The sequence below is a fragment of the Amphiprion ocellaris genome, chromosome 4, assembly GCF_022539595.1.
Source record: "Amphiprion ocellaris isolate individual 3 ecotype Okinawa chromosome 4, ASM2253959v1, whole genome shotgun sequence".
Lineage (NCBI taxonomy): Eukaryota > Metazoa > Chordata > Actinopteri > Pomacentridae > Amphiprion > Amphiprion ocellaris.
In genome coordinates this window covers 39,799,857-39,816,377 of record NC_072769.1, presented here as the reverse complement: position 1 = coordinate 39,816,377, position 16,521 = coordinate 39,799,857, and the positions used below count along the sequence as shown (strand labels likewise).

The following is a 16,521-nucleotide window of genomic DNA, read 5'->3' as shown; positions in this document are numbered from 1 at the left end:
TGTCAGCGTATTACATTGCTTAGCAGGCTCTAATTGGGGATCTGAAAGAACGGCCATGATGATGATGTACGGGGCCATGATACGTTCAATATTTGATAATGGATGTTTGGCCTATTGATCTACAGCGCCATCACTTCTGGGAAAAAAACTGAAGCATCATTCAAGCTAAGGCTCAGAGAATACACAGTGTGGCATTTCCAGAATTAGCTCTGCTCACAGAAATGGGAGGAATTACCATTTAATTAGTGGGTAAAAAGGATTTGGAGGAGATTTCTTAGCACAATGCCTACTTGAGAAACACTGAGAATTCTCTGGAAAGACAGAAACGAAGAGTATTTTGTTAATTGTTAATGCCACTGGGGCAAGAGGCAGAGGGATGAGAGATTTTAACAGAGGGCCTGTGATTGGAAGGTTTAACAGTCTGACACACATATTCAGAGAATGGTAAGAGAACAGCTTTGGGAGAGGCATTAAAGGCAGTGAATAGAAGCATCCTGTGTGGAATGACAGAGAATCTCCTTCAGTGTGGAGAGTTTGTGGAGACTGTTTTAAAACTGGTGGCCTTACTGCATATGTAGAGACAAAAAGACTGCTAATTTCACTTCATACTGCTGATCTGTACCATCGGAGATACATTTGGAGCACAACAGTTATAAAGGAGGCAGCAATATGAGGGAATGAAGAAATGAGGAGAAAAAAAGATGAAGAAGCAGCTGCAGCAGCGACTGGCTGCAGGTTAGAAGAAAGATGAATGACTTGCACAAAGACAGATAAGTGCAAAGATTATATTGCTAAGTCGTGTTGGTGAAGGTGATAGCTTCTATAGGAATGTTCACCCAGCATTCGACACATTTTACACGGCTCTGATGAGAAATAAAGGGATATTATTAGAGATGCCTTTAGTGCTTGGAGGCATTTTTTCATTTTAGACACCCTGCAAATATGAAAATCCCCATCGAACCTTTGAAAACTGACTTCAAAGCTGCATTCATTTGACCTCAAAGGTGGTGATAATTCTGCAATTTCCCATCGCATTACTGAGTAATTTCAGTGTTTATGTAAAAACAGGTATTTATGCGGCTGTTAGCATATGAATGGATATCAAAAAGCAAACCTTTCCTCACTTCTTTTGCTTTTACATGAATATTTAACCATTGATCTTTAAATCTCTTCTGGTCACTGTGGCACTAGCATTTGTTCTGTAATTTGACTTTAAAGTTGTAAACATCCAGCGATACGGTGAAGGGGGTCAGTGGCAGTTACAAGCTCATGTAGAATACATCTCTAATTTGAAAATGAAGACATATAAACATGCTAGGCAATTATAGAAATTGAAAAATTATGTTAAATTCCACAAACAAAGCCTCCTTTCACCTCATTCTTTTTTGGATTCGCTGCCTTACAGCATCAGTACATTGATTTAAATGTTTTTTAAAAAAGAATTCAGCTTTCTACAACATCTTTATTTCAAAGGATTTACAACACAAACTGGCACCACTTCATTTAAATGGCATCTCTTTTTATCCTTCTGCACAACTTGCATGTTTGTATATACACACAGAGCATGTCTCTTCAAAAATAAACCCATGCATTATTGGTAAAGTTAAAAGGGAATAAAGGGAGAAATATTCTGGCAGTTCAGTACGTTTAGGATCCTGAGAAAATGGGTTTAGCCCTTAAAGACGCTCAGATGAGACTGACAAGCATTCACAGATGTATGTGAGACTGGGAGAGAAGCCAGTGAAGAACTTGATAAAACATGTAGCTAACAAAAGGATGTAGTTTTCCACAGCTCACTTTAGTTTGATGTGATTAGTGCTTTGTGTTCGCTTATTAGAAACAATATGAGACAATTTGCATGATTAACTGGTACATTGCCAGGTGGTGTTAATACGCTAAACAGATATTCAGTTTCTGTGTCATGGTTTAAGTAGTGTAGAGTAAAATCTGAATCATATAGAAATATCTGTGGGTAATATTGATACTGAATGTACCATAAAAAATATTCAATCTCTGGTCATATGAAAGGAATTTGTGTTTTCCCAATGTCATTGCATTGAAATTTGTTTTGCAGCTGCAATAAAAAAAAAAGATTCGTTGCAACCAAAATTAATGCTCTTCCTTGGCTTTTGAAAATGTGAGTGTCTAATTAATTTATCAAAATAGCAGGTAATGGTTTTTGTGCATTCAGCTTTTGGGTTATTTGGTTATCACAATGGATTAAATAGAAGAACTGTGCTTAACGGTCTGTGCCTGCTTGGCTTGTTTCCCAGGAAACAGAGTAAACAAGTTCAAAAGGACTTGAACCCGATTAAAACATGACAAATACATTTGGCCACTAGACAGTACTTGTGGGGAAAAAAGGGAAGGACTATTCAGAACTTTTCTCTGCTGGCTGTATGAACCTGATGCAGTAAAACAAGAACACTGTCTTAGAAAAACAGTTCAGTTTATAATCAATAAAACGACCTTTCTTTTGCAAGGATTAAAGAGACCGTTTTGTTTGCCGGGTACAAGTAGATGCTTCACGACACAGTGATGCGTGAGTAGTTAGAATTTCACGGCAAGAACAGAACTTTTCTGCTAAATAGCCACATTTACATCATCACCACCATCTCTATCATATCAAAAACACCTTCAGCAGGGGATTTACAAAGAACAACTGCAGCTACCACCCAAAACGGTGGTAGAGGAAACAAACACACAAGCTACATCTAACCCATACTTTTTCAGTTCAATCAATTTCAAATATCCAAGTTTTTACTGCCAGTGTCCATGACAAAGAGCTTTTTAAAAGGAATTTTAAAACTACTGAGTAGTAGACTCGAGTGCTGTCAAGATCAGAATTTTGTTAATGACAGTTAGGTGGAGGAGAACATAAGAAGTGTATCAATAGAAAAACAAATAGTGGAGGCTGAAAACAGGTCTGGGGAAGTGACTGAAGCCTCTGCTGGAGGTTCTGTTAAACAACCCTGAAACATTTGTATTAAAACAGAAATTGATAAATATAATGTAATCTACAAATTGTAAATTGTTAATGCAGTAAAATTCAAACCAAATAGCAACCATCAATTTCTGCAGCCCACGAGTTATTAGGTATAAACTGATTCAGGGTGAAAAATAATTTGCTTCCAATTCCAAACTCTTAATCATTTTACATCAAAGAAGCACGTCATGACAGGCCAGACAACCAGCAGAGCATCACGGCCACTTCTCCTCCCTGTAAACACATCATAATGATGGGCTGAGGGGAAATCTAAGCTTGTGCGTTTAGGCTGTGCCTGCTGCTCCTGCAGGAACTGCTGTAGAGATTGTTGCAGTGTTCAGGCCTTTCCCTCGATGTCTCTGACCACCTCTCCTCCGTCCTCCACCTCCCGACTTAAGCTGCAGACACAAACACCACAGTGAGCCCCATGAAATCAGGCTTCAGATGAACTGAACGCAGCAGGGGAAAGCTGGTTGGTCGAAGATGCATTTCTGAGAAACAAGAATTTGTTTCTCATCTGTGCCTTTAACTAAAAAGGTTAAGAGGGGAAAGATGAGGTTGAACTTTTTTTCCACAGGGAAGGAATGAGATGAAATAGGAGTTGGTAACAGTTCAGGATTTATGCCAGGATTATTTAATGGTGATGGTAAACCCCACACAATTTCCTCATTAATTAAATAGGACTTTTTTCTGACAGTTACTGTTATTTTCTGTGAAACTGTATTAATATATACTTATATTTTCTTTGATTTAAGTAGGATGACCAACCTCCACAATATAACACTGGCAAAATTCCCAAAATTGCACAATTTTATTCAACTGGAAACATGAAAATTAGAATGACAGCTCATTGTAGTGCTGCAAACCTTTTAGAAAATCTAACATACAAAAACACTCGTTAAAGTTTTCATTAGAAAATTAATTAACCAGGCAGAATTCACAACACAAGGACGTACAATTAAAATACGGTAAGTACTTACACCACAATCACAGGAAAAAAACGTAACATTATTTTTCTCCTTTTAACGGTAAGTATGTTGACTGTTTCTAAATCAAAAAGCACAGGGGTCCAGTTTGCAAAAAAGAAGCTGCTCAGTGGCCAGCAATTCAACAGTGATGGTTTCACTGAGCAGTTTCCAGGTATAACTGGGTGAAATTGTGAAAATAACTTAAGACTGTGCAGAAAAGGAGTGTGCATGCTCAGAAAACATCAGTTTAGAAAGTGAAGACGACAATAACAGAACAACATCCAAGTTTAAGGAGACGCCATCACGACTCCCACAGTCTGCAGAAACTTCTTTACCTTGTTCTCTGTGTTGCCATCTTTACAGAGAGCCTCCTCCTCTGCCACTGTCTGACGCAGCATGCCAAGACAGGGAGGGAGGAAAGGAAAGTGTTAAAAGCAAATGAAAGACAGTGAAGAGCAGAAAAAGCAGAGAGGACGGGTGAGGACCACATGGTAAATGAGTGGAATGATGTAGGTGTATGTGGAGATGAAGGCAGAATATTAAGGGAAGGATAAGAAGGAAACCCAAAGGTCATTGGGAACAAATCATGTTTGTCAATACATGATTAAGACGTGAAACCGAATGGGTAAGAAAGGGGACAGTGACAGAAATTAAAGGTCTGAGGTTCAAAGACAGTCAAAAGCAGGAAGAAAAAGTTTAAATAACAAATGGCAACCTTAACTCTCACTTCACAGAAATGCACCGAAATGGAGCATAAATGCTGCAATTCAAATATCAAGCCTTTTCAGCAAGAGGTTTTCAATACAAAGCAACTCTGAGATTATTAAGAAGGATTACACTATCTTCTACTATTGACAGTTTTAAAATTACATGGAAAACTGGATGTATAAAACATATTCTCACCAAAAAGGGGGGAAAGTTTTAATGTCTCACTTGGTTTACTGAGAATTTACAAATAATAAAGTTTCACAATGCATTGGTTTACTCACTGGTAACTGTGCTGTGTTCGGACTAGGCGGCCGTGCTGTTGATCCACCCTCTTCATTGGCCTCTTTAGAAGTCTTCTTACTGGCCTGACTCTTAGACTGTTGGGCCTTAGCGGCCTGGGTGTTCACTGCTTGGAGAAGCTAAAATCCCAAACACAGCCAGTGTTACTTACACCTGCATCGACCTAATATTAAACAAACTTAATACATCGCTTACAGATGGAAACTGAAACAGGAAAGCAGCAATAAGCTTCCATACCTTGGTGATGGTGCCTACAGCTTTGGTACGTCCTTCCCTGAACACCAGCTTCTGGTCACAGTGCAGGTACTCGGGGGTCTTGATAAAGCGGAAGTGGACTGTGGCCTTGTCCCCTGTCCTCAAACAGTCTTTGTTCATTGTCAGGATTGTGGCTGTCTGCCTGATGCTGCCACAGTGGACTAATGAAAAGGAGACAGAGTGACCCAGTTATTCTTGGTTGGAACTTTAAGGGTGACCATATAGTTTCCAGAAAAGCCAGTCTAACTTTCCCCGAGTGGCCAAATCAAAGCCATAAAGAAGATACACAAACTGGTGCAAATTGCTGTAAAATGTATTTGATGGTGTGCTTTCACTAACCCATGGCCTGGTATCTCGGGGATATCGTGGTCGGATGGTGTAGCACCAAAATCTCAGCCTCAAATTCCCAGGTGGCCAGTGGCATCAACTTTGGTGAAACCATCACCATTCCTTTCCTTATAGATGATCGTTTGATCTGAAAAAATACAAAGTGCAGAGGAAAAAAAAAATAGCAGGAAGCAAAGACATAAAATGAAGCTGGGGAAGTAGTAAGGACAAAACAGAACTAGAGCCAGAACACTACCTGCTCCCACTCCTTGGGATTTGCATGTATTATAAAACTGATTAGAAAGTTATGAAACTAATTCTTATTCATAATACATCCAAAAGTTTCTGAATAATTATCCTTTTCAGAAGTTTTTAAAACTTTGTGTCAGGTTGTCTAAAATGTCCTAAATGGCTGTAATTGAGCCCAAACCTCCCCCACACACCTTTTTGAGGGCAAAGGATGCCGTCTGTCCGCCACGGACCTCTCTGACAGGCATCCTCTTGCGGTGGATGGACTTAACAGCGATGGGGATAAAGGTGCCAAGAGGATCTGGGCCTAAGAGCAGCGTGTCGTTGAGTCGTATCATTCCACGTAATGTAGTGCCTGAAACTACTGTGCCCACACCCTGTCAAGAGAGGATCAACATGAGGACAAGTTAGGTGTCTGGCTCTTCTTCCCTTGGTACTATCTACAAAGAGCCTTCATCAGTCATTCTTAGTAATGCCAACAGTGCACTTTCCTACAAATTATGTATTTTCTTTGCCTATTTTCTACTATGGAGTGTCAGTGTATAAAGTTCGGTTCACGGCGCTTCACACCTTATCGTGAATTTTCACACACCGCCCACAATCTTCTTTACATGTTCAGAAAGTATTACTCTGTGAACTCTTTTTCCAGCGCTACATCAGCTGCCTCCTTTTAATACTATGCGCTGTGGAAATGTACAGAACGTCCTTGTTTTTATATTCAGCTCTGCTGTTAAAAGCAGTGACAGTCTGGCTGTGCAAATCAAAATGCTGTCATGTCGTGTCATCACAGCCACATGCACACGTACAGAGGCTTTTGACAGTGAGTGCACACATTCAGTTCAGCGTTTCACATTTTCACATGGCACTGCTGCTGGCAGACACATCGGCTTTTGCATCAGTATTAACCTGCAACAGCAGAGACTCTCTATTGTCTCCCCTCGGGGCTTGACTTAAAAACATTTGGACTTCTGTCAACCATTCTCTTTGGTCTAGCTGCCCCCTTTGGCAACCACTTTCATGTGCTAAAGTGCTATGGGGAAAGAAATCAACATCTAACAGTGTATAGCTGTGTGTGTTTTCTGTTTTTACCGGTACTGAGTATGTGTCATCTATTTGGAACTCTGCAGGCTCATCGTTGCTAAAGGTGGTCCTAGAGGACAGGAGGTTCAGGAACATTTTCAGCAGGTCCATGTTCTCTCCTGTCACATTTGAGATCTGGAAAATTGGACACATCCTAGAGAGAGGGTGAGAGTCAGAGAACAAAAGTATGACAGTTAAACATTACCCTCTGTTCAGTTATACTAACACTGTAATTAAAAGACAAAAACACAGAATAACGTTTACAACTACAACTTAAGCCACCGTGTAAGCAAACATCTGCTTTGCCAAAATAGGCTTCAGAAATGCTTCTGTTTCACAAAAACACTGAACCTCCCATTGGGTGAGATGGCAGATTCCCCAAAAGCATTGTTAAACCAGTATAAGAACATTTTACAAAAAGGGCCTGAGATGTACCACTGGATGTGCTGATTAAAGTGAAGATGCAAGAGTAAAGATATTTAAGCAAATACACTCCTATGAGCATGAAATACACACTGCACTACCTGCACATCATAAAGCTAACGTGTACTGCTGCATACAGACGTGATCTTCCATACCATCAAACATACTCTAGGCTCCTTTTTCTATTAAAATGGTAACAGATGTTCTAGTACTGCGATACACTGAAGGGAACAACACACACCACAGCAGGTCTGTCATGACAGGTAACTGGATGAACATGCAGGCAACTGAACTGAGAAAGAGGCCAACACTGTGATGAATACAGGGTTCTGATCTGCTCATACAGTAAAATGAGCAAACATAGAGAAAGCTGTGTACTGAATGTGCAAGAGTATTGTGTTGAAATATGGACTGCAAATATGCCTCTGAATAAAAACTGAATAAACAGGTCTGCCACAGGATGAATTAGTCAGCTCCCGGAGGCCTGTAAAGTGCCCATCTCAAAGAGTTCAGCCATGGTGAATTTGGCTACCCCTTCAGTTACTAGTGGTAACAGCAAACACAGTTTAATACCATGCAGATTTCTGTGGACAACAAAGGAAAAGCTATTTAGTTATTTTAACAAAATCAGGTAATAATCAAACTTTTTTCCAACCATATTAACCATTGAGCAACTATAATCTGATGGCACAGTGAAACGCTGCACAATAAGAAGAATAAAGGCTATTATTATTATTATTATTGTTATTATTATTATCATTATTTTGGTGAAGACACAATGTGTTTTTTGGAACAACTTTATAATACAAAACAACTTGTGTTTTGTGAATGAAATACTTTTAATGTGAAGTTACAACAGCAGGAAATGCTCGGTTAGTAACTTCATACAGATTTTTTTGCAGATATGTTCATAACATTGCAAATATCTAAATAATGCCATTCTCTCCTAAGTGGGCCACAGGCTCAGTCACTATTTTGGAACCTCATCTGGTGGGAGATGTGACTTAACAGACAAATATTTGAGGATAAAACCTTCAGAATTGCCACTTTAAGTAAACATGATATATTTTTCCATGTACTTTCTCGGTTGTTTTTCAGTTTTTGGTCTGTCTGCTTTGCTTTTCCTTTTTTAATTTTTGGTCCATGTAGTTCCCATATCCGGCCCACCTTTTCTTTGTTCTTACCTCTCGGAGCTGAAGTTGGAGGCTGTGACAATGACATCATCCTTGTTTTGGACAAGAACTGGGATTTTCCTGCAGCCTGGTGACTTTAGTAACCTTTGTAATAATTTTAGTGTCTCTGTGGATAAACACACACACACAGACAAAAACTAAAACAGTGGCTGTCACAAAGTCTGACAACATGCCAAACTACTTATGAGACAATGACACAAAATAATGGACATGCATGCTTCATAATGAGCTCCACTTAATGAGTACACATTTTAATACAAGGGAACTGGGAAAAAAGCAGGCCTCTATTAGAAAAAGCCCTGCATTTGTAATTCTTTGTGTTTTTTAAAGCTTATTTAATCATACTTTAGTAAGGAGACTCAATATTTTCTTTATTACTCCCATTTGCTTTGTTTATTTGCTCTTCCACTGGCTTGCCATTTATGCAAGCTCAACTCTTTGTCCTTTAGTTTCACATTAAAACCCTTCCAGCAGTTATGGTCACATATTTCCTTTTCCTTCCCAGAGAAGCTTTTTGTGTAAGTGCTGAGTTTCATAAATACTAACTTAACATCATTAAAGTACAGCAGAGTAGTAAATAGAAAGAATTAATGTCTACAAAGAGTCTTTAACAATAAAATGCTGTGGACGGCATGGTTGTTGCAATGATCTTATCATTGCTGTGGGAATGTAAATTATGCTGAATTTACAATGCAAGGCATTACTCTCACTGCTGCCTTCTCGCTATGTGTACTTTGACCATATGGGAAATTTCACCATAACTAGTGAAGCTATTTACTAAAGATGCATAGTTCTGCAGTTCTACAGCTACTGGTGGGATTCAACAGTAATATGTCTCTCAGTTAAATAAGCAGTCGTGTATCTCTTTACCTTGCAGGATGTTAGCGGGACACATGTCTATCTTAGTAACCACTACAAACACCGGTACATTTAGGGCTAGTGCCAGACCCAGATGCTCTTTGGTCATGCCAACAATACCAGCGTTACTGCCAACCTATGAGGAGCGACGAGAAACAGACAGGTGGTGAAATCTGCAAAAAGGCCAGAAGCATTGAAAATTAAGTGTGAACAGGAGCAGGATACTACATAGGGTTTTCTTTCCTATCCTGCTTCTCACCATGAGCATGCAGAAATCAGGTAAATGTCCCGTCATGCCGAAGACAGTGGTCTTGAGATATTTCTCATGGCCTGCCAAGTCAATGAAAGTGATGACCTTTGAGGATTTCTCACAGATCTTGGTCCAATCTAGGCCTCCCCCATGGCTGTCTGGCTTGTTTACCACCTAAGCAAACAGTGGAAGACAAAATATAATATAACTTGTGAATGATGTGAAGTCAAAAAAAAGAGTAGAATATAACTCGACAAGAGGGAAGAAAAAACTTTCTCCAAGACTGTCTCCAGAAGTTAATTTACTTAATTCTGAATCAATGGCGTTGATCTCAAGTTTATTAATTATAGAGAGAACATTTAGACAAGAAATGTGCATGCTTTTAAACTGGGTTGTCCATGTAAAAAAAAAAAAAAAAGGTCCATCTTTTGTATTTACACCACAAGCGTCTCTTTACTGTACAGCTATGAGAATTGTGGGAGGCTCTATTGATTACCACATTTTGGACTCATAGTCTAATACTTTGTAACTACAGCAAAGCCCGTCACAATTATGAATTCTGAGCAATCAACAAAGTTAATTAAGTTGTGATAAAAACAACAAAAATTACAGTTGAAATGATGACTTTTTAAACAACATTTTGATATATGGTATTTAATTCAAACAGCTTTAAAGTAAAATAACTTCACTTCTTAATTTGGCACTTGTCCATTTAGAGTTGGCAGAAGCTCACCTGTCCTTCCTGATCAAAGCCCAGGATATCATTGCCCACACTGCTCGTCCTGCCACTTTCCATTTCATGTTTGTGTCTGAAGAGCTTCTGGCGAGCAAAACCTCTGCCATTGTCCAGCTCGCCATGGGTCAACACCCCCAGCAGGGTGCTCTTTCCAGCGTCTACATTCCCCACAACTGCCACTCTGCAGACAGAATAAAAGAGCATGAAGAGTGACTTTCAACCGCTTAAATCCAATCCAACATAAACAAGACAAGATATGATAAAGATGTCAAAATATAATAAATACTGCCAGCAGCAAAATCAGGCACAACAAAGGTGTGTGCGGTAATATATCATAGTCTGTCACTGACTCCAACAAAGCTGTAGAAAATCTTTAGTTTTATCCGTTTAAGAATATGTTGTCAACCAACTGTATGGAATGAATAAGCTTAATTGAATTAATGCTGCAATTTCATGTGCACGTCAAGACACCAAAAAGACAATAATTACATTAAATAGCAAGAAGTGAATGGTATTTGACCTTATGTAAAATGATGAACAAACAGATTAGATAAAACACATTTAATAAATGAGCTCCAGTACAATCAGCACAACAAAATTGAGCACAGCAACAGAAAATCTGTGACAACTGCAACTAAAGTGATTACACATGCAATTTCTGATTAAGGTTGACTACATGAACAAAGTTATGAAACAACCTATAAAAACACAAAAGTGTTCTCAGTTTTGGTCTGAGTTGCATCTAATGTCACACGGCTGCACATGGTTAACAAACTGCCGAAGCAAAGAAACTAGATTGTGAGACTTTGTAAAAATGGGAGACGGTGCACCAACACCTACAGGAAACTGAACGTAAACTGAAACACAATTCCAGCAGTGGTTACGAGATATAGGAAGAGCTATATTATCACCAACACAAAGTGCAGTGGCTCTGCTCGGGAAATGGCGGCACATACAATTTGCTATTTACGAAGCTTTGCGTTGAACAACAGATGGGTAAGTACTTCTAGGGATATCTGTGCTAAGAGAGTGTGAAGAATTACACATGAAGTCCAACTGTGCGGACAGTGTCCAGGAAGAAAACTGCTGCTCACAAAATTGCACAAAAGCTGCAAGGTTAAACTGCAAAAAAAACACACTGCATGAAGCCTAATGAATTCTGGACAAGTTATCCTTGACTTCAATTCAATAGAAACACCTTTAGAGCATTTTCTAGTGGAAAGTAGAGAATCAAAGAGCAGCTGAAAACAATCAAGTAAAGTATGGCAGAACATTTGCAGTCATATTACAGAAGATTGGTATCATCCACTCCTAACTGGCTCAAATCTGTCATTAAAAACAAAGGCAGATATATACATCCATCCATCCATCCATTATCTATACACTGCTTGATCCTCATTAGGGTCGCAGGGGGCTGGAATCTATCCTGGCTGACTCAGGGTGAAGGAATAGGACACCCTGGACAGGTAACAGTCTGTCTCAGGGATACATATACAGAAAAAACAATCACACCTACAGACAATTTAGAATCATCAGTTAACCTCAGCATGTTTTTGGACTGTGGGAGGAAGCCGGAGAACCCAGAGAAAACCCATGCATGTACAGGGAGAACATCAAACTCCATGCCAAAAGATCCCGGCAAGGATGTCGCAAACCGGGGATCTTCTAGCTGCAAGGCTAAAGTGCTAACCACTGAGCCACTGTGCAGCCCCAGATATATACAAAATATATGAAAAACTAAGAAAGAAATCTCCCTAATGAAGGGTGGACTGACATGAAACCAATTGCTTCCTAAATTTGGACCTTTGATGCACAACATAGGTCAAGATATACACATTTTCCATTGAATATGGGTCACTTTTGATCCATGTTGTGCATCAAAAGGTTAAAGCCTAAGTACCTGTACAGAGGGTGTCCAATAGGAGATAATGAGAGTTATGCACCTGTGTAGACATCGCTCAGATGCTTTCTGAACAAAGCACAAGAAGACTGGAGCCAATTACCATGAATTAAATTACAATGAAAGGGTTAAAACTGCACACAGAACCCCAAAAAACAATATTTATATTCATTTCGTACAAAACGCAGAACCTAACCCTAAAAGCCATGCAAATGAGCACCTCAACAGCAGCAACTGAGCTAGGTAAAAGTTCAAATTATACTTTTTCCAATTCACAGAACATTGTGTTATACTTTATACCTGACTTCCAGGAAATCCTGCTCGCCCACATGCCGACGGATGAGGTAGTCCTGGATCTTTCCGCCAGTGTCAGTTCTTTCTCTCAGCAGGATTAGGTCAGCCTCAATCTGTTCACACAGCGACCGCACAGTTGCTACCGATGCTTCCATGTCCTTCTCATCCAGACCATAGTCACCTCCATCTACACAGAAAGGAGAGGGAAGGACAGGGACTTACACTGACGCAGGATATAGATAGGATTAAAGTTACACATCTTCTTTTTAATGTGCGCTTTGTTGAGGTGTCAGTGAGCATATGCTTTCTTGGAATGTTTGATGGATGTCAAGGCTAATGTAAAGCCTCCCTGGGAATGTTTGGAACTTAACTATTGTCCATCCAATGAAAGAATGTTGGTAACATGCAATATGACAGGGCGGTGACCAGGAAGACAAATACCACAATGGAAAGAGACTTTAGAGAAGAAAGAGAAAAAAACAAAACAGGTGGTGTATAGAAAAGACAGGAGTGGTATGCAGAGATGAGAAAACCTCAATTACTGTGACCATAATGACTCCCAAAACGACTGAATCATAACCAGTTAGCTTCAGACAATGTCCAAAAACAGTAGTGTTGTATAGTCTTTCACAACACTACACAAATATATATCTTTATGTAACTGTAAATTTCTCAGGAAACCTACTTATCCACTAAGCCTTCACTCACTGCCAGTTACTTTACGGTTAAAGCAGCTATAATCACTGCTACCTATTTCAATATAAACACCACAAAAAACCCTTCCCCTAACTGGTCACACAGTTCAGTTGTACTAGACTGAGAAACAGACTTCCAGGCAGGTCAGCAGACCCGTCAGCTGCTCATCCAGCCGGCCAGACAAGTCATGAATACTGACATATGTACTACTGAACTAGTGACAGTCCCTGTGCTGAGCAAGGATAAATGACACCCCTTTACACATGCACTGTGACCTCTTCAGCAGGCCACATGGGTCAGACATGTTGCTGTAACACGCAAAAAATAACTGGTTGCCAACAAAGGCTCTCGTGTTTGTGTGTGTGGAGCAGAGGGTTTCAGAATGAAAACTCGACAGCAAACAAATGGGATTAGCAGCCTGGGAGGCACAGCCAGCAGAAGTGATGGCTTCGCTTGTACTTAGGTATACTAAAAAACTACTTTCCCAAAACAATTTATATGGATATGAAACAATATATGCCATAGCCTAAGTCTATATGTGTGTAAATGTGTGTTTATGTTTAGTGAGGCTGCACCAACTATATTTTCAAGGAGCCAGAGGTAATAAAGTAGAAAATAAGCACTGGCTTTCTACAACAACATGGCAGATTCTTTTCTTTGCGTTCGAGGTTTCAGTTTACTCTAAAAACAAGGTGCCTGCAAAAATATTAAAAGTCTCTGGTGCCATCTATAGGATCTGTTCACTACATACACCAGTGACTCAGATTACTTTTTTGATCAAGTTGAACTTAAACTTCAGCTATAATATACCCCAAAAAACAGAATAATTATCTTTCATGTTCTTATGCAAATAAAATCTCTTGAAATTTTAGTTGACATAACAACAATAAATGCTAAGTTTTTACATCAATGAGAATAAATAAAGATTTCATTAAGAGTTTTTTTTAATGTGAAGATATTTTCAAATTTTTATTAATTCAAATCATATATTATGACTGTAGAGGCACTAACAGCTTATGTAGATGCAGTGAAAACCAACATCGGCAGAACATTAGTCAGGGTCAAATCACAGCTGAAATGAGGTTATCAGGCATCTTACTTTACTGTTGAATCTTATCAATCTACCAACAAAGACTTTTGACTGTCATCTGCTCTTCACAAAAGAATTTTCCTCACTGTATGAGGACACTGTAACAACAACTTTATGTAGCATACAGTCTTCAAGAACATGAGTTTCCTCCACTCTTCCATTGAGCAAATACATTTTTAACAACAAAGCATATTCTTAATGTTGATTCTGCACTGCTTCGTGGTGATGCTTGGATTTGAAACTGCCTTTTTATGGTGATAAAGCAAAGACTTCATCCTTAAGTTCTTAACTCTTACCTGAGCCCATGCCAACCACATAGATTGTCTCTCCGCAGCCCTCATCTATCCGCTCCCTTAAATGTCGTAGTAATGAATCATACTGTTCTCCTGTTGGACTCACAAGGACCAGCTGGAAGAAAGGTGAGAGACAGGTGAAGCGACAGAAGACAAAGACTTAGAAAGTCAAACAAGTCTTTTTTTGAGCATCTGGAAGTCACTACTTCAGCAAGTAATCAGCTTTCGTTTTTAGGCTGTGTGCTCTGCAGATCAGTCAATAAAGTTTTGCTTTGCTAATTCAGTTTGATGCCTGAGGCTGCTTCCTGTCACCAGTATACAAATGACTGCACAGTTTGCACATACATTAAATTACACCCCATGTCTGGGAACCTGCCAGCTGGATGCAGTTACACACGCTGGGCAATATACGTGTCACTCTCCAGTGTTTCGCACAGCCAGCACAAAATGCGCTGTATGCAACTTTCTTGCATTAGGAAGTTTGTTACCATATAGCAAGAGTTAACCGAATCAAAATAATAAAAAATGCGCCGTTGGGACATCTTACAACTTCACGTTACTAGCCGCAATTTCCACTGAGGCCCACCTTGCTGCTTAAGTCTAAATGATCCGCGGACTCTCCGTTTGTACCCTCGCCGTCTTCAAAGCCCTCTCCGCCGGATAGATCCTCGGCACATCCCGGGTCGGGTGCAAACATACAAGCGGGCACTATGGACTCTGCGGCTGATGCTGACCCCGGGCATATCGCTGGCTCTGTCGCCACTGACGACGCCATTTCTACAAGGAGGAATAATCCGAAATAAGCAGCAACAATAAATACCTAACTCAGCTAACCTTTAGCTGTTAGCAAAGACAGAAACTTAGGTTGATAATCAGAGCATGCTAGCTAATGCTAACCCAACATCGAACTTGTTATTATAACATTTAACATACAAAATGGGAAACGAAATTTTAATCAATCACTATAGGTGTAACATGTCAACTACGTTTTCAAACTTGCGCACATTTAAATGGTGAATTAAGCCGAATCAGATATGTATATCTCTTATAAAATAGCAGCATACCAGAAGTTCCAGCTAGCTCACAAGCTAACTTAGCTGTTGATTCTGGTCGGCTTCGATTTCTGTACGCCGACTGTAAGACACGCCCACCGTAAAATGGAGACAGACGAATGGCTGAAGTACACAAAGCCACGCCCACTTATATGAAGCACAACATAGATCACAGTGTTGCTCGGGTGAAGCCCTGAAACCCTGACCTACTTTCAAACGCACACACGCACGTACACGCACACACACACACACACACACACACACACACACACACACACACACACACACACACACACACACACACACACACACACACACACACACACACACACACACAGCCTTACTATTATATAATAATAATAAATAACCCCCCTCCAAGTCAGAAATGAAGAACTTCTACATGCTGCCTTTATATGTTTGTTCAATGTAAATATTAGTAGTATACATCATTTTATAACTGTCCATTACATTCTGACACAAACATATTAATGCTTTACATAATGTTTCTATATATGTCTATCTGTTGTGTTTCTGTTCAGAAACTGTTTACTATTACAGTGTGTTTGTTTTTGAACCCAGTTTCAAAACTGGGATATAATTATAGAAATGCTACATGTTGTAAAAGGAAGAGTCAAACTGTAATGAAAAGTAGTATGCTTTCTCAAAAATGACGCTCTTTCACAGAAACACGTCAAAAACATATAATTACAGCAAAACGGTGAAGAGTTATGCACACATTTATACAAATCAGACAATATGTGTTACATTATATACATGCAATATAAAAACCTTAATGATCCATAAGACTAGAAAATGCATATAGGCAAATCCAAAGTTGTTTAAATCAATCCAACTGGACTTTA

At 39.4% G+C, this 16,521-nt stretch overlaps 1 protein-coding gene across 3 annotated transcripts; it reads right to left on the bottom strand.

Annotated features, from left to right (window-relative positions):
- Positions 1–1,442: 1,442 nt before the first annotated feature.
- gtpbp1l (GTP binding protein 1, like) lies at positions 1,443–15,826 on the bottom strand. Of its 3 annotated transcripts, none has more exons than XM_035942461.2 (15): positions 15,671–15,826; positions 15,193–15,383; positions 14,610–14,721; positions 12,534–12,714; positions 10,331–10,514; positions 9,607–9,771; positions 9,360–9,483; positions 8,481–8,595; positions 6,883–7,027; positions 5,988–6,170; positions 5,557–5,692; positions 5,200–5,378; positions 4,944–5,081; positions 4,290–4,340; positions 1,443–3,384 (listed from the first exon to the last, which is right to left on the bottom strand). In XM_035942461.2, the coding sequence occupies exons 2-15, from the start codon at positions 15,379–15,381 to the stop codon at positions 3,271–3,273; spliced, it is 2,016 nt and encodes a 671-aa protein (XP_035798354.1). In that variant the 5' UTR covers positions 15,382–15,383; positions 15,671–15,826; the 3' UTR covers positions 1,443–3,270. The 3 variants fall into 3 exon arrangements, with proteins under 3 accessions (XP_035798354.1, XP_054866254.1, XP_023153045.1); XM_055010279.1 differs by lacking the exon at positions 15,671–15,826 and adding an exon at positions 15,611–15,629; XM_023297277.3 differs by lacking the exon at positions 4,290–4,340.
- Between the last annotated feature and the right edge of the window lie 695 nt (positions 15,827–16,521).